Source organism: Heloderma suspectum, chromosome 3 (assembly GCF_057233095.1).
Source record: "Heloderma suspectum isolate Gila_16-S chromosome 3, 16-S_ref, whole genome shotgun sequence".
Taxonomy (NCBI): Eukaryota; Metazoa; Chordata; class Lepidosauria; order Squamata; family Helodermatidae; genus Heloderma; species Heloderma suspectum.
Genome location: NC_139460.1, coordinates 284431611 through 284452128, shown reverse-complemented (window position 1 = coordinate 284452128; position 20518 = coordinate 284431611). Strand labels below are relative to the sequence as shown.

The window sequence follows — 20518 nt, the reverse complement described above, 5'->3', positions numbered from 1 at the left end:
GGAATGAAGAATTTCTTGGACATCTTTCACACGAAGAAGGCAATGTCATGAGTTAAATTATAAAAACAATTGTTAGCTTTTCCACTGAATTCCCGTTACTGGCAGAAGGGTGTGCCCAAAATCCAAATGCAGAACTGGACCTTTCCCTGCTGTCATCAATGAGGCGAGCATTTAGAACATGTTGACCAGAAAAATAGCTCATACAGCCAACAAGCAGTGCATGCACAAGTCCCAGTTAATCCTTATTCATAGAAGATTAGCTCCAGAATGGTGGAGGGGGGTTGTTTTACACATGGTTTCCAGACTTGTTTAAACAAGTCACATTGTGAGCCTGTTGAGAGCTGCTCCCTTATAAAAATAAAAGGAAGGCTCCAGTTGCTCACACTGGGAGATTAGTTCCATCAGGACTCCAACAGCAGCGAAATGTTTGCTGATCCCTGCTGCTTGACAACCATTATAGGATTGCACTGTTCCATGGTGGCAGGAGATAGAGGACACAGATTGCTTAGTCAGTTCAAGTGTTAGGAAGCTAGTAGGCTGGTGCTGAACCATGGAGGCTTCACACAATATAATAATTTGTATAATGATTTATCATAGGTGGCCCAAATTCAGCATATTATATACATTATCTGAACATACATTATCCGAATAATTCTTGCAACAAGACCATAAGATAGGTCAATGGTATTATCATTTCATAGCCATGTCACAGATGGAAAGGGGTTGAAGCCGACAGGTCACCATAGAATCCCAGAGTTGGAAGGTACCTCAAAGATCAGCTAGTCCAGCCCCCTGAAAAGGTAGGAAATCCATTGCTACGCCATCCCTGGTAGGTGGCCATCCAGTCTCTGCTTAAAAATCTCAATGAAGGAGACTCCATCACCTTCTAAGACAGTCTGTCTTAACAGCTCACATGTTCAGGAAGTTCTTCCCAATGTTTTGTCAAAATCCCCTTTCGTGTAGTTTGAATCCATTCAGGTCCTATCCTCTGGAGCAAAAGAAAACAAATTTGCTCCATCATCTGTGGGACAGCCCTTCAAATATTTGAACATGACTTTTAATCAGCTCTTCTCCAGGCTAAACATACCCAACTCCTTCAACCTTTCCTCATAGGATTTGGTCTCCCAGCCCCTCAACATCTTTGTCACCTTGCTTGGGACACATTCCAGCATGCTAATATCCTTGTTAAACTGTGGTGCCCAGGACTGAACACAGCACTTCACGTGAAGTGTGGCCAAGAATCGAGTGGTACCGTTACTTCTCATGATCTGGACAGGAACGCGGTGCTTCTCTTGATGCAGTTGAGAATTGCATTAGCCTCTTTAGCCACCACATTGCACTGCCGACTCATGCTTGGCTTGTGGTCTACTAAAGCCGCTAGATCCTTTTCACATATACTGCTGCGAAACCAGGTGTCACCTGTCCTATATTTGTGCATTTGATTTTGCCTACCTAAATGCAGTACTTTATATTTATCTCTGTTGATATTCATTTTGTTTTGCCTCAGTTCTCCATCCTGCTCAGATCATCTTGAATCTTGTGCATCGTGGTCCTGCTCTTGCTTGGGCCCCATCCATCGCTGTTATTGTTAAAGGAAAAACAGACACATTAAGCACATTCATACATTTAACATCATGCCTATTTTGGCCTTCAGGCTCTTGTTCTCTTTCTTTCTCTTGTATTTAAATGGATACTAATGATTTTAAAAAGCTGCACTGGTTCCCAGTCTGTTTCTAGGCCCAGTTTAAAGTGCTATATCTTTTGAAACTCTGAACAGCTTTGAACCGGGTTACCCAAAAAATTATGTCCTCCTATATGTATCTACCTGAACTGTAAGATGGTCTTCAGAGGCCCTGCTCAGAGTGTCCCCACCAAATGAGGTGAAGCAGGTGACTACTAGAGAGAGGGCCTTTTCAGTAGTGGCACCCAGATTGTGGAGCATCCTTCCCAGAGAGGCTCACCAAGTGCCATCTTATGGTCTTTTCAGTGCCACATGAAGCCCTTTTTAATCACCCAGGCCTTTTCAGTAACATATGTCTTCTAATCTGGGCCTCTCCATTAAAAATACAAGTTTTAATTATGTTTTAGTTGTAATAGTTTATATTGCTTTAAACTGTATTTTAATTATGTATTTCTTTTTGAGCTGCCCAGAGAACTTGTGTTGTGGAGCAGCTACACAAATTAGGGGTGTACGAACCCCACTCACCATTCCGGTCTGGGGCATCCACGGGGGAGGCGATCTGTCCCTCCCCCCGGAATCCTTCCCGGCTGGCTCCGCTCCATGGCGAGTCTGTGGAGCCGCCAGCTGGGCCCGTCCACAGCCGGACTTCCGTCCGCTGCCAGTCTGCGGCTGCAAATGGCATCCGGCATAGGGGACGCCATTTGCGTCCCTGCTTTAGCCATGATAGGCTACGTAAATATTTACGTAGCCTATCACGAAAAGAGTAGCAACACAAATGGCGTAGCAGATGCCATTTGCGTCCCTGCTCTTTGCCATGATAGGCTACATAAATATTTATGTAGCCTATCACGGCTAAAGCAGGGACGCAAATGGTGTCCACTACACTGGATGCCATTTGCGGCTGCAGACCAGGGCAGTGGACAAACCGGACTGGACCATGGCAGGTAAGGTCCGTCTGGGGAGAATTTCGTGGGGTGGCAGAGGGGAGTGGTCCATTCCGCCACAGGCTCCGGGGGGGGGGGCAGATTCTTTAGAATCTGGCCTCATTGGAGTCCGTGGCGGAATTCTCCGCCATCCCTAACATAAATACAGTAACTGGAATGCTGGAAGCAATACTGGAAACAAAGCCCTATGAGGAGAGACCGAAAGAACTGGGGATGTTTAGCCTTGAGAAGAGACGACTGAGGGGAGATATGATAGCACTCTTCAAGTACTTGAAAGGTTGTCACAAAGAGGAAGGCCAGGATCTCTTCTTGATCATCCCAGAGTACAGGACACAGAATATGAGCCAAGTTACAGGAAGCCAGATTCCGGCTGAACATTAGGAAAAATTTCCTGACTGTTGGAGCAATACGACAATGGAACCAATTACCTAGGGAGGTGGTGGGCTCTCCCACACTGGAGGCATTCAAGATGAGGCTGGACAGCCATCTGTCAGGGATGCTTTGACCTGGATTCCTGCATTGAGCAGGGGGTTGGACTCAATGGTCTTATAGGCCCCTTCTAACCCTACTATTCTATGTTTCTGTGATTCTACTATTCTATGATAACATTGATTGATTGATTGATTACATAAGAAGAGCCATGCTGGATCAGACCAAAGGTCCATCTAATCCAGCATTCTGTTCACGCAGTAGCCAACCAGCTGTCGACGAGGAACCCACAAGCAGGGCATGAGCACAACAGCACCTTCCCACCCATGTTCCCCAGCAACTGATGTATGAAGATGGAGCTTTTCCACACAATCATTTTTGATGCAATACATCTGCAGTTATCTTTTAAAAAAAAATTATATCCCATCTTTCCACCAAAAAATAGCACTTGAGGCGGCTAACGATAACATTTAGATTAAAAACAAAATCTTAATTAAGACATAATATAAAAATGAATACATTAAAAACACAACAGTAAAAGACAAACAGCACCAACCAATTAAAAAACCCCTTCAGCAACAGACCAGTTTATTTGCCAGAGGCCTCTGCCAGAATAAAAATGTATTTGCCTGTCAGCAGAAAGACAACAGAGAGGGTACCAACCTAGCATCCTTCAGCAGGGAGTTGCAAAGCCAGGGAGTGGCCACTGAGAAGGCCCTCTCTCTCATCCCCACCAAACGTGCCTCTGATGGTGGTGGTACAGAGAGAAGAGTCTTCCCAGAAGATCTTAAAACCTGGGCAGGGCAGGCTCATATGGAAGAAGGTGGTATTTTTTATTATTAACATTAAAAAAATTGCAGTCTGGGCATATCCTCCCTCTTCTTGCCAGAACAATGCAGAAACACTTTCCTGGCAAAAGCTCAAACATCAACACCCTCACCATAGCTGGCAGTGGAAGACTCTTGCTTGCACACACATGGGACTGCATTACTGGATCACAGTAGTAGGCTTTGGAAATATTGCCACAGCTTCAAGGTTGCAATTGTTATTTACTTTTTCCCAAGCCTTTGCCACTGTTAAGCTGTTGTCTAATCCTTGATGTTCTTGTAGAGATAGCAAAGAGACTGCCAATCATAGAGCAGCACATGAAGTATAAACTGGGGAGTCAATGTTCTATAGTTCTAATCCCTTTGGAGACCAAAGATAATAAACCTACTTCACTTTTGGGTCTTAACTTTTATCTTGAATAACTCATTTGGCCCATACCTTGTCATATTATCTGTTGCACTTTTGCCAAGTGGAAGAAATGGCTGTTTTTAGAAGTTATATACCTATGAGCTTTGGGTATCCAAGATATATCTCATTCTCCAGTACCCTAAAGACAAGAGATTTAAATGTCAGTCTGATCTTCAGTTTGAGGTGTAGCCTGTTCCTTTCAATGTAACTCAAAACATATGCTGGCATTTTACATTTTGTGTGGCTGTGTGGATTCCCTCCCTGCTCACACACAGAGTTTTGTGCTCATGAGCTTAAAGTCCCTTGATTCTCTGTGCAATGGGAGTTTTTGCCGTAACAGGAGAATGTGGGACCAAAGGGGTGCTTTTCCGAGGTTCTGTAGATGACCCCTGCTTTGGACTCATGATCTTAGAGCTCATGTGTCTCAGTTTCACCTTTCTGTCATATGGCTGCTGGTGATTCAAAAAACAGCTCCTCCTCTGATGATTCCCTTGGCTCCGCCTATGTTGACCGTGTGCTCTGCCCCACCAGCGCTAGTGGGCACCAGCAGCCACTGATACCACACAGACAATAAAGAGCAGGCATCCAATCCTTGTCAACTATTCCCTGTCTGCTAAAGACAGCTTGCTTGGGCTCTCAGAGACTTTCACTCCGATTGTATTCTTTGTCTCTGAATAGTGGTAATTTACCTCTTTTCTTGGGTATGAAGCAGGTGACTCAGGATGAGGCATCGCATGTGATTTCTTGTATGTGGGCATCTGTCAAGCTGAATGAATGCAGCCAGTATATCATTTGCTGCCCTAGAACTGCTTACTTGAGGGAGGAAAGAACCTTTTATTATATTGCTGGAGGAAGGCAGATGTTTTTATGTCCAGCTAAGCTCTGTATTCCAGTCTTTAAAAAGCATCAAGCTGTAATTTCAGAGCAGACCTCCAAAAGTGGCAGAATTGACCTAATCAATAGGGTGATGCTGTTAACCAGGAAAACTGCAAGGATTGGAGTGATCTGAGTTGGATAGGACTTTAAAAGGAAGCCATATTTGATTTATTTATGCTGATGTCACTGATATCCCCCCCCCCATTCTCTCTTCAGCAACTTTGAATCCCCACTGATGTATGACGTTTCAGACCACCAAAACAGTGGAACAGATAGTTCAGGAAGCAGTCTCGGAAGCTCGGTCACAGCATGTAAGAAGGTAATTTCTCTCTAACCTTGTATTATTCTTCATTAGCAGCTTGATTATGCTGTTTAGCTTTTGCCTGAATAGTGATTGAAGTGGAAGCTGAACATTAAGCAAATAATTAAATGGAAAAAAATCAGTATGAGTATCTGGATGCTTACAAACAATTCACAGTCCTTAAAATGGCAATTGGTTATATATTCCAAAAATCTTTTGTGCCAGTGTTTGCGGACAATCTGATCTGGCAGTGCTGCTTCAACTGTACAGACCACAAAAGGTGGCTTGTGCCAGTGAACCACTCAAGGGCAGATGGTGCTAGAGAAATGGGCACAGAACTCACAGGGTGTGGAGTTCCTGGGATGGGATATGGATAGAAAGGATCCCAATACTGGATCAAGGGGAGGAGTTGTCCAGTTGATCTAGTGCTGAAACCTTTTTTGCCAGATCTTGTGTGATACTTTGTTCCATTGCACAGGATCAGGCAGCACGTGTGCTTACCTATGACAATATTTGTGTTCATTCATCTGATGTTTTCACCTTATTGAAGCAAATAAAATGGCAATTAATTTCATGCCGCTATGGTGCTTACGGGAAGCTCTCTAAGTGGAGGGACTGATCCTCCAAATGTAATTAAGGTTTAAGTTTAAGACAGGCAGTTGAGCTGGTGTTTCAACTCATACTCCAGAAAAAGAAAGAGAAAAGAAAAGAAAGAAATCAAGGCCCAGGGCAAACTATAAGGTCTATGGATGGATCTGAGGGTTTGTCAAAAAAAGGATGTTGGTCCCTTAAAATTCTCACTTCCCATAACATGCAAAGGAGCACACAGCTTCTATATTTATTATATTTGAATCTGGGATTAATAATTTTTCTTGTAATGCTCAGTGAGCCAGTGTGGCATAGTGGCTAGAGTGTTGGACTGGGCGTCGGGAGAACCAGGTCTAGTCCCCACTCAGTCATGGAAGCTCACTGGGTGACTTTAAGCCAGCCACACATTCTCAGTCCAACCTACCTCACAGGGTTGTTGTTGTGAGAATAAAATGGAGAGGAGGAGGATTATGTACGCCACCTTGGGTTCCTTGAGGAGGAAAAAAGGCAGTATATAAAAGTAACAAATAAATGCTCAGGCAAGGTGCAACTGGAATATGGCTGTGGAGCAGGGAATCTTTTCTCCCTTGGCCACTCAAGGTAGCTGAACTAACAGCTTTAGAACTATGACAGTAGTTAAGCAAAGTTCAGAATGAATGCAAGTTATGAGTCATGCCACTAGCATTGTTGAGGGTCAGAATTCTACTGCCCCTTGAAAACTTTTGATATTGTTCTTTGCTATGTTATCAGGGCTCTACATTTAGCCCTGCTCAGGGTTTCTGTTCACCCGCCCACAGCATAGGAGGCCTTAAGTTGCTTTCCGATATGATAAGATTCTTCTCCAAGTTCCCCTGCCTCCTTCGGTGAAGCAGCTGGCAATCAGAGAACTGGTCTCTTAAGGAGCGGCACCTCACTTCTGGTATGCTGCCCCTGTTTCAATACACCTAGCACCCACATTTGTGGTGTTTTAGCACCAGGCAGAAACATTTATGTTTACCCACACATTTCAGTGTAATATGGTTGTGCCTTATTGCTGCAGGCAGTGAGCCTACGTACGCCAGTTCCTGGGGAACATGGGCGGGAGGGCGCTGTTGTGCTCATGCCCTGCTTGTGGGTTCCTGGTCGACAGCTCATTGGCCACTGTGTGAACAGAATGCTGGACTAGATGGACCCGTGATCTGATCCAGCACGGCTCTTCTGATGTTCTGAAGTTCTTATGGTTTTAGCATCTGTTTTAAGGTGTTAATTTTAATGCCTTGGGCAGAGCAATCCAAGGGCTGCAGGGGGGAGAGAATCCGTGGCAGATGAACTACCACCTTGTGTGCCATGCTGGGCTCATGCCAGGAAGGCAAGAGGTGGCGGAAGGGTAGCATTTTTCTTTTTGTGTTTAACCCTTTTCAGCTGTCTCCCCGCTCCTTTGAGTCTTTCCCTTCCATTGGTCCCTATGGGAGGGAAATAAATTATGCTGGCTGCAGGACTGGCATAATTCCCCCTCATTCTGATTTATCCCCAGGGCATGCCCTTTTTGCCTTCTCCGCTGTCAAGAGTTCTGACAGTTGAAAGAAATGACAACAGCCCTTCCGGCCACTACATGGAGGAGACTTCCAAGGGCAGACCTCCTTCTCTGCCCACAAACATCCTTCTCTGTAGGCACAAAGAGAGTTCCAGTATATCCTATGGGCACTAGAGCACCCTCCCAGGGACCATATGATTGCAGCCTTAGCTAATTTAGATTTTCCTGTGTTTCTGCTGTAGTGCTTTTAGTTAATGTACTTGTTTCAATTAATTTTATTGATGATTATTCATGTTAATGTTTTATTAAATGTATGTATATCAAAATAAAGTTGCATTGCCAAATGTTCCCTGATTTGGGATAGTTGTTCAAACATTTTTCCAAATCAGTTCCTAGCTAATATCCCAGAATATTAGGGAATATTAGGGAAGCGGGCAGAAATGTTTGCATATTTTGGCCTCTCTGTCTAGTTCTCTGCGATCACTTGGAAGACTAGAAATGAGAAGTAGAGCAAGAAACCCATTCTATTGTATAGAACACTAGATGAATAAAAAGAAATGTGACAAAGATAGGAGGATTTATTCCCAGTGTTGGAACTACAGTGAAAAGCGATAACAATGAAGTGCTTGTTTAGATATGTCAATCTCACTGTGATTGCTAACGTTACATTCTGCAGTATCATTGTCTGGGTTGTGCTACCACTGAATGGGGGCTGATCTGTGGGCCCCTTTTAGAAGCGATGAGAAAATGATTCCAAGGGGCAAACTGCCTTGGTATCTAAATGTGGGGTTTCATCCACGAAAGGAAGGGCTCCACTCATGGAAGGTCCCTCTGCCCAGTTTTAGGGGATCCCCCCTCCCCCACATACCACAGCTCAACCAATTCAGCAGCACCTCCTGACTCTCTGTGTAGCATTTTCAGAGGGCTGGAGAGGCTGCTGTGGGAAGGAGATGGGGTAGGGAATCCCCTTCTGTCAGCACAGTTGATCCAGCATAAATCTGGATCCAACCTGTGGTCTGCGGGTCCCACATGTGATACCGTAGTTTTAGATAAGTACATCCATAGAATTCCTCTCCATGAGTTCTTCATCCTGTGTTGAATGACTACGTGAGGAGAGGAACACTCCAGCCCCACCCCCCTCCGTGTGCATTTACATTGTCCTGTACATGCGGAGGGCGACAGTCTGTACAGGAGAGCCTCCCTGTATCCATGGAGGCCCTACATGCAATGAAGGACCCGGATTTTCCAGTGTGCTGGATTGTGTGTAGAGCCTCCACGGATATAGGAGGCTCTCCTGTTAAGACTGTCATGCTCCACACATACATGGCGACGGATGCGACAATGGAGGGGGGCGGGGCTGGAGTGCTTCTCTCCTTGCGTGTTCATTCGACATAGTATGAAGTGGCCTGAAGAGGGCTATAAATTTCCGAAATTTCAGTAATAAACAATGCACCGCTGAGCTCTTCTTTCGGGAATGCTCTGTGGTTTTGAACATTCTAAAAATTACTTGATGAGTGAGTCAGGCTTTCTGGTTTTGCACTTATGGAATATTCAGAGATGAGGCTTGTGCAAGTCCTCCATGGGAAGACGTATATGGTATTCCCACATTGGGAGCACATACATCTTCCTGTGAAGGAGATAACTGAGCACCTTCTTTGTATGTTACAGGACAAGTGTGTACGCAGAAAATGTAGACACTCTTGATCCCTATTTTAGTGCAGAAACACTCTCTTCATCTAGGCCACTGGTGGACAACCCATGGCCTGCAGGCCATATGAGGTCCTCAGAGGCCTTTGCTGCAGACAGCCACAGGTGCCCAAGCCCCCAGATCCCCCCTCAAGCCTGCCACATCACTGTTTGGTGGGCTGGGGGAGCAGGGTTGTGATGGGGAGGATGCCCATGTGACTTCCTCCCTACTGTAATTGCGCTCCGGCCATCCTGCCAATACCTATTTGGTGAGCTGGACAGAGCATGATATAGCTGAGGAATGTAATATCTACAGCTAGTCAAGGCTGCATTCTGTCATGGTACCAGAGGGGGTAATAAAGAGCTCTACACACAGTTGTAAAGAAAGTACTGGAAGGCTGAATAGAAAGTTTGTTTTTGTTGTTGTTGTTGTTGTTGTTGCTACAATGACAAGATGGTGTCAGCCTGTTTATGAGACCAGAGATAGAACATGGTGTCAGAGTGGGATGCGTATGCAACAGGTTTCCGTTCCTGAAGGAGTACTGCTCTATTCTAGACCAGAGAGGGAGGTGCATAGGGAGAGTCATCCCTACATGCCATCCTCCTCAGTTAAATTACGCATCTCCTCCCCCTGCCCAGGAGACTGGCACCAGAAATTCTTTTCCCAATGCCAGTCAGCTGGGCAACAGAAGGGAGAGGTGCAAAGGAAAGTTTTAATCTCCCCACCTGTGCAGGCATGTGAAGGCTGTGTATTTGTGTGAGAGAGTAGGGGATGAAGGAGGTAGGTGATGGCCCTGACCAAACCCACCAATACTTTTGGCCACACTCACCATCAGCATACTTCCCTCAGCCCACTGCCCATTGTCACCTGCAGTCCTCAGGGGCAAAAAGGTTGCCCAGCCCTGGTCTAGGCTTTTAGTGCAGCCTCTTGACAGCTTACCTTATAAACTATCCAACCAAAAAGAAAAATCCCACTCAGTCAATCAATACGATTCACTTGCTTTTTGAAAATAACTGGAATTGGGGTAAATTGAAAGTGTTGTTTATAAGATGTGTTAACATGGGGAAAGTCTCTGAGATCTCATCTGAAGATACCATAGTCCATAACCTTCTCGTAACATTACATTAATTTAGGGCGCAATCCTATGCATGTTTAGACAGACAAAATTCCTACAACTCCCAGCATCCCCCAGCCAGCTTTTTTAAAATGTAGATTTATCGTTTGCAATGGACTGGCACTGGCAAAGAATAAATTAAGCATCCCCCCATCCAATTTGCTTTTTATATCTATTCCTGACAGATTTGGAGCCTCCTAGGTAGGCATAGAATGTGCCAAAGCTTACTTCACCGTTCCTGTTTCCAAAAATGCAGAGTACGAGCCCCCAACGGCTCATCTTGTTTTGCATGTTCTATGCTCATCTCTTTTTGATGAGTTGTAATTAACCATAACAATTAAGATGATCAAGCAAGAACATGCTGCTATCTCATGTGTGTCACAGAGCTTCTTTAGGGATGTATCCATTGTACATTAACTATAATATTTATCACTTAACTAGGAATCTTAAAGAAAGCTGTGGTTACATTCAATTTATGGGCTGCTTTTGTCCCTGGACAGAACTGACTATTTTCATTCCATGCTCTATTAGACAGTATTTTGGTTCACTGATTGACAATTGACAACACACTGACTAATGGTGACAGTTCATTCTAGATGGAAGTAACAAAGGTTTTTTTTATTGTCAATTAGAATTGAGCCATGAGTTCTCTTAATGATCGTGGAAAACGAACTCATAAAGTCTCAGTTGAATGTGAAGATTAATGGCCTACCTCATAAGGTTGTTGAGTGGATGGAGAACATGGGAATTCACTCATAAAATCATAGAGTTGGATATGTCCCCAGGGATCATCAAGCCCAAATCCCTGCCCTCAAACAGATTTCTAAGATGCTATTCTACATCCAAGGAAGGAGATTCCACAGTCTCCTAGGCACCCATTTCATTGCTGAACCACAGTATTTGGGATTTGAAATGCAAATAGTAGTTCAACAGGAATAAAATCATAATTTTTCTCACTGTTCGGTTAAGCCTTTAAGAAAGAACAAGTGCCCTGGGATAGAGGAAAAGAAACTTGCTTCTCATTCTCATATTATTTTAAATGAGAGGAATTATGGGCGTATAATAAGCAGGAAGTTATTGAACCTGAAAACCAAGGCTGGTGAATAATCCCTAAGGAAGAGGTTGCATTGAATCAAGACTTTCCTTCTAGCTTTGTCAAGGCTCCACCTTTTGATTGTTTAACTCAGATGTTGGTGTTGTTATTAATATTAATATTAATAATAATAATTCGTTATTTATTTCATTTCTATACCACCCAATAGCTGAGGCTGTCTGGGCGATTCACAACAATTCACAATCTCCCCCCCCCCCAAAAAAAAACCTACAACATTATAGACATTATAATAAAACCTTAAAACATAGTCTAAAAAACTTAATGTACAAAATTTAAAACAATTTAAATAGCTAAGAACAATTTCAGTAAACAATGTAGTACCTGAAGTAGTTTATTTGGATGCTCATATTCTGAAGGAACTTTCTGTCACTTCTGGTCTCTTTTGGAAAATCCTTTAGGGCTCAATCCTATAATTAGACAGATAAAAGTTCTACAGTTCCCAGCATGCTGGCTGGGAAGTGCTGGGAGTTGAAGGACTTTTTTCTGTCTAAACATGCATAGGATTGTGCCCTTATTGTCTCAAACATTATCAAGTAGCATGGGATTTCGAGTCATGTAATAACAGGTTTATGATCAGAAATGCAGGATGTAGTGAACCCTATGGTATACAGTGTACCCAAGCGGAAAGTGAAAATTCTTCGATTGGATTATATCATAGTGAATTGATATAATCAGTACTTACATTCTGGATATTATTAGATAGGGAAGCAATTTTGTCCATTGGTAGTGGTGTTATTATTAACAACAACAAAGAGTGTTGTGGCACCTTAAATATTAATATATTTATTATGACATAAGCTTTTGTGGACTAGAGTCCATGAAAGTTTATGCCATAATACATTTGTTAATCTTTAAGATGCCACAAGAATCCATGTTGTTTTTCCGGCAACAGACTAACACAGACTAAGCCTTCTGGAAACAACAACAACAGCGTAAAAATAGTTCAGTTTGCACAACACGACATAAAAATGGCTCAGTTTGCTGTCTGATCGCTCCCAGTGCAACCAGTAACTCTCTCCCACAACAAGTCAGAGTTGGAAGCCAGGCTGTTTAGCTGCTCCCACTTAGTTGCAGCTCCCACTTTGGTCTCAGCGAGAGCAATTGGGCAGGGTGAATCAGCACATTGAACAGTTCTTGGCTTGGGGATTACCTGCATATCTCTGACAGCAAAAATGACTTTAGAATTGTAGTACTTAAGATGACTTTTGATTGAATATGAAAGCATGGAAAGAAGATGTGCAAATCACTTTGACATCATCTGTTGCCACTTCTGTGTCACATGCAAAACAGCTCTTAAATCGAAGCCATTTGGAATTAATAATTTTAAACAAGTCCCCTAATTTTATTGGCTTGTGGATTAAGTGCTACATTAAAAATCTGGGGGCTTCCGGAGTACTACAGGGAATCCCTCACCAGCAAGCTCTAGGAAGAAAAAGAATGGTAACCACACATCCTTGTAGCACCAACGAATGGTTGCAAACCTAGAGTGCAGTAGTGCATTAGTGTGGCTATCTTTCCCCCACCTCCCTTGCTATTGCATGTTTTAAAACGGTATGTAAATACTCAGTCCCATAGTTGATATGTTGTGATCAAATATGAATATACAGTTTTAAAACCCTGTAACTTTATGTAAATGTCACGGTGCAGATTGGGCTGCAGGGAACACAGTTAATTTTATATGTGTTTCTGTTTTCCTTCCATTTTGGATCCTAATTTATCATGTAAAAACTGTGTGTGTTTATTAGCATACTTTACAAATATGAGAGGTTGCCCAAGGCTACTTCAAGCAAACAAACACCATTATTCTTGCATCATAAACTGCTTTATTATAATGAAGCCACACTGCTAACTTAGCTGCTACACAAACAGCTAGCAAGTAATCGCATCTTATTTCCATTACCATGATTGGATGAATAACTGACCGTTTTTCTTCCATGTTAGGTGATTGCCTATTTTAAACAGGCACTCATTTACATGAATTAATACATGTAGGTCCATGCAAATTGCTGCTTCCCTGAAATTAATCTGAAAACGCTGCTCAGTACAGACACTCGCAGGGAAATAATGAATAACATTATGAAGTGGGGGGGGGGGGTTCAGTTAGCATTCCAGTTGCTGCTACTATTACTCCTGTAATTGGTTTACACCATAGTGGCTTGTTTAGCCTGACATCCAAACTGAGAACTCTGGCTTGTCTCCCCCTTGACAAAACTCAGCTTATGAACAGAGTTCCTGATTCAGATGTTATACTAAACAAACTCCCTGGCTTGTTTAGTTGATCCCACTGGCAGGAGGAGCCAAGAGGGATCATTTGAGCAGCATGTACCGGCATGGTGGCTTACTCACGGTAAGCCAGGATTTCTTTTTTAAAAATCTGGTTTACTGTGACATGTGAATCAGGCCATCGTTTCTTGGTTTGGATGAAATGGGAAACTATATTAGCTGAAGACTTCCTGGTTTATCTTCTCCTGCTGCAGAGGAAGAGGCAAACGGGCTGTGTGCAGCCAAAAGTCTCATTCATACCTCAGTTTATTAAGCCAAGATTTCACTGTGATTTCTCTCCCAATGTATCAGGCTCCTTTTCAAAGGGAAAGTGGATACATATCGTTTTTAGCTAAGACTCCAGTGTGGTGTTGGACGAAACTAAAACTTGTGTTTCTGTAAATAAATACTTTGCATGCATGCATCTCTTAACATACAAGAGGGGAGGTATCAGCAGGCCTGGGGAAACCCCAATGTTTGCAGAAGTACAAAAAATCTTTTGGACAAAGAATCCATAGTGTGTGGGGTGGGGAGTACCAAAAAACAGCTGCCAGAGCATATTTAGTGGGCCCAGAATGCTGACTGACAATTGGCGCAAGAGAACAGAGGGGGAAGGGAAGGGAATGAAACGAAATTAAATGGGAAAAGGTGTGGGTGCCTGACTGGAATCCAGAAGAGGTACATTCCACACTGCAACATTTTCTTGCAGTTATCACTTGCTTATTTGTATTAAGCACACAAGAGTCATCCTAAGCCTTCTGCCAATCAAGGTGATAGCATGTTTACCAGTTCAGTGAGTTCTGAATAAATATGTACACTGTGAGGCTGTAATCTTATACACACTTACTTGGGCACAAGTCTTATTGAACGCAATGGGACTTACTTTCGAGTAGACATATATGATGTATACTGATCTTCATAATGTAATGGCCTTTTAACTAGAAAAACGCCCAAAGAGGGGGAATTGACATCATATGACTTATTCTGTAGCCCTTACTGTGGATAGTCCATTTCTCATCACAGTTTATACATATGTTTTTTTTCTGCAGCTTTTATGTAACTTTCATCTAGTGTTAATGGTACACATTTTTAAGAAACGGCAAATTGTTCCCCATTCAAATTGCAACACTGCAGGGCACATTGTCATTCAGAACTTGGAATCATAAACACATTTCATTATAATACTTTATCACCAAACATCTATGTGGTGTGACTGCTTACAATTGAATGTCGCAATTTTTTTAAAAAGGCATTTCAGTGAAAAACGTCATTAAAAGGTGGAGGGAAGCAGTTGTGTATGCTAAACTAGAAAATCTCTTCTGCAGAAACACAATATATTGAGCTGAATTTTTAAGCAAAGTTTATTACGTGGCATTCCACATGTTGTAGAAAGTCTTGCTTTAAGAATATAGGGGCTGAGCACTCGTCATTTAGTTTTGCAAAAATGAACTGGACAGGATCCAACCATGTGGTAAAAAAATGTCCAGCCAAGAGATTAGGATCAGTGGGCAGTATCCAGTCAGGCACTTACACCCTACCAATTCTTTTGCGCCCTGCCAATTCCTTCCACAAGCAGTGGGTCCTGCCAATTCCATTGCACAAGCAGGACCCACCGCTTACACAATGGAGATTTAGCACTTCCTAAAGGAAGCCCTGAAATGAGCAGAAACACTAGTGGAACCTGCTTATGTGAGTTCTGCTGACTTGCCTTGTTCCAGAAATGAGCATTTCCAATAATTTCAGGTTGACCCTGGAAGCACTAAATCTCTGTTCCTCAAGGAGTGGGCACCACTTTCAGAAGGGAATTGGTGGGACACAAAAGAATTGGTGGGGATATAATCACCCCATTGGATACCACCCAATGTATTCAATCCCTGAAAATAGAAAGAGCTTTTGTTGCAAAGACTGGCCAGATGTTGGACAAGCCAATTTAAAACATGAGAAAGATGGAGCTGACAGCAAATTCTAGGTTCAGATGAAAACAAGGTTTATTAAGCCAGAAATTAATGGTGTGTCATCGCACTCCCCCCTTGCCAAAACATTCCCCTGTTCCTTGGTTTGCTGGCCTCAGGGCTTGTACTGTGGTTAAACCAGAGTTTTCCATCACATCCAGAACAGGAAGCTGTGGTTTAATCTTGGATTCCAGACCACAATATAAAACCAGGATGATGTTACATCATGGTTTGGAGTCCAAGATTAAACCAGTTGTCCATTTCGGGTGCAACAAGAAACTCTAGTTTAAAGTAACCAAGATACAAGCGCCAAAGGCAGTGTGAATGGGAGGAGGGAACGGGCAAGAAGGGAGCATGCAGGTGCTTGTTCTTGGCTTCAGTATATCCAAACCAGCCCAATGGCTGCACTCAGACAAAATGCAACAGCGTATGTAATTACCAGAATAGTCTAATCTGTCTTTTTAGTCTGTTTCTTTATCTAATGCAAAACAGGCTATCCTCACAATCAATGTGGCCAAGGCAGTTGTCATGAAACATGCACCAAGTAGCCTTGAGGGCAGCTGTCCTTCCTGGAGAGCTGTTCAACTGGCATATTTATTATTTATTTATTATTTATTTGTTACATTTCTATACCGCCCATAGCCGAAGCTCTCTATCATAGTCAATCTCAGCCTGTTTTAGGATGTTCTTCAAGAGACCATTAACCTGCTAACGTCTAGTCTCTCCTGATCAGCTAAAAAGGACTGATGCCCTATTTATTTCTAGGTTATCACCTGACCTCCTTGCTTATAGAACAAGCAATAGACCTGCTGTTGATTCTTAGGCTCCCCATGTTTCTGTTTACAGTGGCTGGGTTCAGATGTAACACCAATCAATGGTTTGTTTAACTAAATAATTTATCTTTTTCAGGTAATCAATTAATTGGTTCAAAACAAAAAAAGGAAATCAGCCATAACACCTTAAATTTCTTGATGACCAAAAGTGCAATTGTTTAGAAAAAACTCCCTTAGACTTGCAGTGAATCAGATGAAGTGTCCAGACATCGTGATTATACTGCAAGAAGGGCTATGAAAATCTTCTGTTTCTACAGGTCCTCTGCAGTAACAGCCTGCTAGAATCCACAGACTACTGGCTCCAGAATCAGAAGACACCATGCCGAATTGGCATCGTGGAGGACAAGTTAGAAAAGAACTACACCTCAGTAAGTCCTTGAGGGAAATGAGCCCTTGTAGAAGAGGAAATGTGCACTCCGAGCAGTGATAGAAGAGCAAAGTTGGCAGTGAATCCATTTACTGAAAATCACTTCTTAGTAGCAAAAATCCAATCAATTATTTAACCAGTCCAAAAAGAAAGTAAGCTACTCTGCTCCATATATATGATGTCTGTTGTCAGGAGGACTCACTCACACAAGAATTGGTGGCATTTTTTCCTCCATGTGATTCCTCCCACATATGCCATATACAGGGGGCAGGGAATGTGGAAACACCTCAAAGTGAGCCAGGCTGAACACCAGCCTTCCCCAACTGGGTGCCCTCCAGATGTGTTGGACTACAACTCCCATCACCCCACCCACCAATGGTTTGTGTGGCTGGGTATGATGGACATTGTAGCCAAAACATCTGGAGGGCACCCAGTTGGGGAAGGCTGCTCCATATGGAGACACCCTGCAGGAAAAGGTGGTACAATCAGTCGCAGCACTCTCCTATTCAGGGCTTCAGAACCAGCCTATACTCAAAGCTCATGGACTGAGATAGGGAGAAAGTGAAAGCATAATGGGTCTGTTGATTGGGCGAGGGGGGACTGGAGGGGAGGAAATAGTGAGTGATGGAGTTAATAGAAGCCATGGAAGGAAAGGACTAGTAGGTGTGATGGGGACTGTTCATGAAGGGCGTGTGAGCAAGAAAGACATCTTGCAAAAACTAATGGAATCGCTTGCAGATGGGAAAACAGTGAGAGGTAGTGGGGTACACCATAGGAGAAGCAGTGGCAGGTGGAACTGATCTAAAGAGAAAAGACCAGCCCAAGAGGGGAAAAGGTATCAGTAATGGGGCTTCTGGCAGGGTGAAACAGGGATAGTGGCCTCTAGCTCTGGGCCCCCTGAACTTTTTTGTACATTTCTTTTAGGACTGCTTCTCATATTACAGTTTCCCCTATATACTGTAGAAAAAGTATAGTCTGTATAGCAGTGCATACTTACAAGACTTACACTTTCTAACATTACTGGCATATATGTATGTATGTATGTGTATATATATTCCTCCTTGGCTATAGAGAAACAGTAAGAGGAGAAATGGCTCTTTGGCTTGGGAGTTTCTTAAGCAATTCTACAAATGCTTTTTAAAATGCCATGTGGAACAGAACTGAAACGTTGCCTTCCTGGATTATTTTATTTTAAGGGATGTTCTCTTTAATGGTGTGTTCATGCTAGCTCTCTATGAGCAATAATAGGTGCGGTTACTTTAGGATAACATGATGAACATAAAGCAGGCATTTGCTGCCTTTTTTTTGAGCAAGAAAATGTTCATTAGAGTGAAGAGTGGTGGTATACTGTGCACCCTACAGGTCTGTTTGTCCCCTTACTTTGCTTTCAAGCATTGTTCTAGTTCCTGGCATTCTGGCTGGGAATTAGGGGTGCATGTAGTTTTTCCCTTATCTTTCATCTGTGAGTGTGATTCAGGCTCCCCTTAAAAAACACCTCTGTGTCTTTTGGTCGGTTCTACTCCGCCCCCCTTGAACCTAAGCTATTATTAGGTGAGAGGTATTTTTAGTTCTAATCCCTAGCTTACTAGTCAGTCTTTATAACAGCTTACTTATATTCCGCCAAGTAAGAAATGGTTGAAATTTAATATTGTGGCAATAACAAAGCCCTGGCCCTTTCTTGAGTATCTCAGTATCTCAGTGAGACTTAACTAGTGGATTAGATACAATCTCAGTATCTCAGTGAGACTTAACTAGTGGATTAGAGCATGGCTCTGCCCTGGTAGCCATACAGAGGATGCTGCTTTGGTTGTTGTGGCACAAACCCCTGCAGCCGCTAAAGTGGCAACTTAGGAAGTGGCAGTCCACATATTATCAATACTAACATATAGCATTCTGAATGTATTCAGGATAGTTGTGTGGGGGGAATATTTCAGTTTTTAGAAAAGTTTCTAAAAACCTCACCTGATACTGCTGCCTGTTGCTCATTTGCCTGTGCTATTCAGAGTGTATTTTGAGACCATTTTTTGACCAATCCTTATAGCAATAAAAAATATGAAACTTGGATAAGCATTACTAGGAAAACCGGGCATGTAGCCAGGTTTGGCAGGGCTATAAATGACGCTCCATTGGACCAGGTGGTTGATATGTATCATGATGCGGATCTGAAGATATCGCCTTTGCAATGCACCTGTGGTCTGCTAAAGCCCTTAGAAATGGAACCCCAGGGAAACTTCAGCACAATCTTGCTTATGCTTTGGCATGACGTGCTGCTATCATGAGTCCAGGGCTCACTGTGACCTGAATAATGTCGTGTATATAGAAATGGTGCCCTGCTAATTATTAGCATACTGTACAAAAGGGAGCAGGTGGCATGCATGACATAAATATGTATTGGCATATTTTCTTTAAGTTTAAATCAGAAGTGACAATTAATTACACCAAAACCAAAAAGGAGACAGCTGTAATGACAGGAAAACATTCACAGCTGTTTCTGTAGCTATGAAATATGAAGAAAAGGATTCTGGGTGACACAGCCTGGTAGTTAAACATAAGGGCACTCTTTAATGTACCTATAAATCCACCAGGACATTTCTGAGTTATGGGCTCTTGAAATATAATTGACACCAGGTTTCAGTTACATTCTTTCTTGAGCTCCTGCCCAAATGTGCATAGGCCTTTCAGTAGTGTGGATGCTCCATGAAGCATTTAGGCTGGGGTGGGTGGGGGTAGGAGTGGGAAATCTGACTGGATATGGTGTGTGTTACCTTAAGGCAACAGTTACAAAACCTCCTCACAAAGAGCCCCCCCCCCCATCAAAGGGGGAAAGGTTTGAGCCTTTCTAGATATAACTGCAACCTTTCTGACTATCTCAGGTACCTGAGCCTAAATGATTGAACTTTCTTCCACAGAACAGTTTCTGTGGGAGAAAAGCCACAGCTTTAGGGCTAAGGTATTAGAAGAGAGACTGGGGGGGGGGGGGGATGGTGTGGCGAAAGGACTGTCACAGAGAAATCCCAAATCTGCATTTACTTTGAGGTCAGTTTTCCATGGTCTGGGTCCTGAGAGCCTAGACTGCAGGTCCTCCCGGCCTTTGCGACTTTCTCAGTAAGAAAATAGGGCACTCTGTCACAGTTTTAAACTGAGACCTTAGAAACTTAGCTCCTGAGGCAACCAGTGACAGAGATGACATCCATCTTGTCAGCTAGGAAAAAATGTGAGTAGAGAAGCTGAAAGAAGGACTATGTTCAGCATCTGACCTGTGCAGGCAACAGATAGTCCTGCTTTGTTTTGATTTGGAGTAAACAACCTTTTCTCCATTCTGAAACTGAAGCCACCTTCCCTATTGCCTGAAAGATGTGCCAAAGAGCTCTAGGCAAAAGACCTTTGTGGGACCTTTGTTTCTTCCCTGTACCAGATCCTTTATTTATCTTGCATCTGGTCCTCCTATTTCATTCCCAGCTCCATACATTACTGATGTATGTGTTTTATCTGTTAAATATTATTTGGCAGATTAGTATTACTGATATGTTAGTAATAGTTGTAGTAGTAGTATAGTTTTGTAATGTTTTGAAGGCAGTTACCTAAACAGATAATCTTACTTTTTTCTGTTCTGCATTATTG

General features: G+C 42.9%; 1 protein-coding gene across 1 annotated transcript in view; it reads left to right on the top strand.

The window, feature by feature from the left end:
* SPHKAP (SPHK1 interactor, AKAP domain containing) overlaps positions 1 to 20518 on the top strand; it is a 116225-nt gene that overhangs the window by 31587 nt on the left and 64120 nt on the right. Inside the window, exons 2-3 of the mRNA XM_084842029.1 lie at positions 5383 to 5485; positions 16788 to 16898. Of these exons, the coding sequence (XP_084698155.1) occupies positions 5383 to 5485; positions 16788 to 16898 (214 nt within the window). The remainder of the gene's footprint in view (positions 1 to 5382; positions 5486 to 16787; positions 16899 to 20518) is intronic.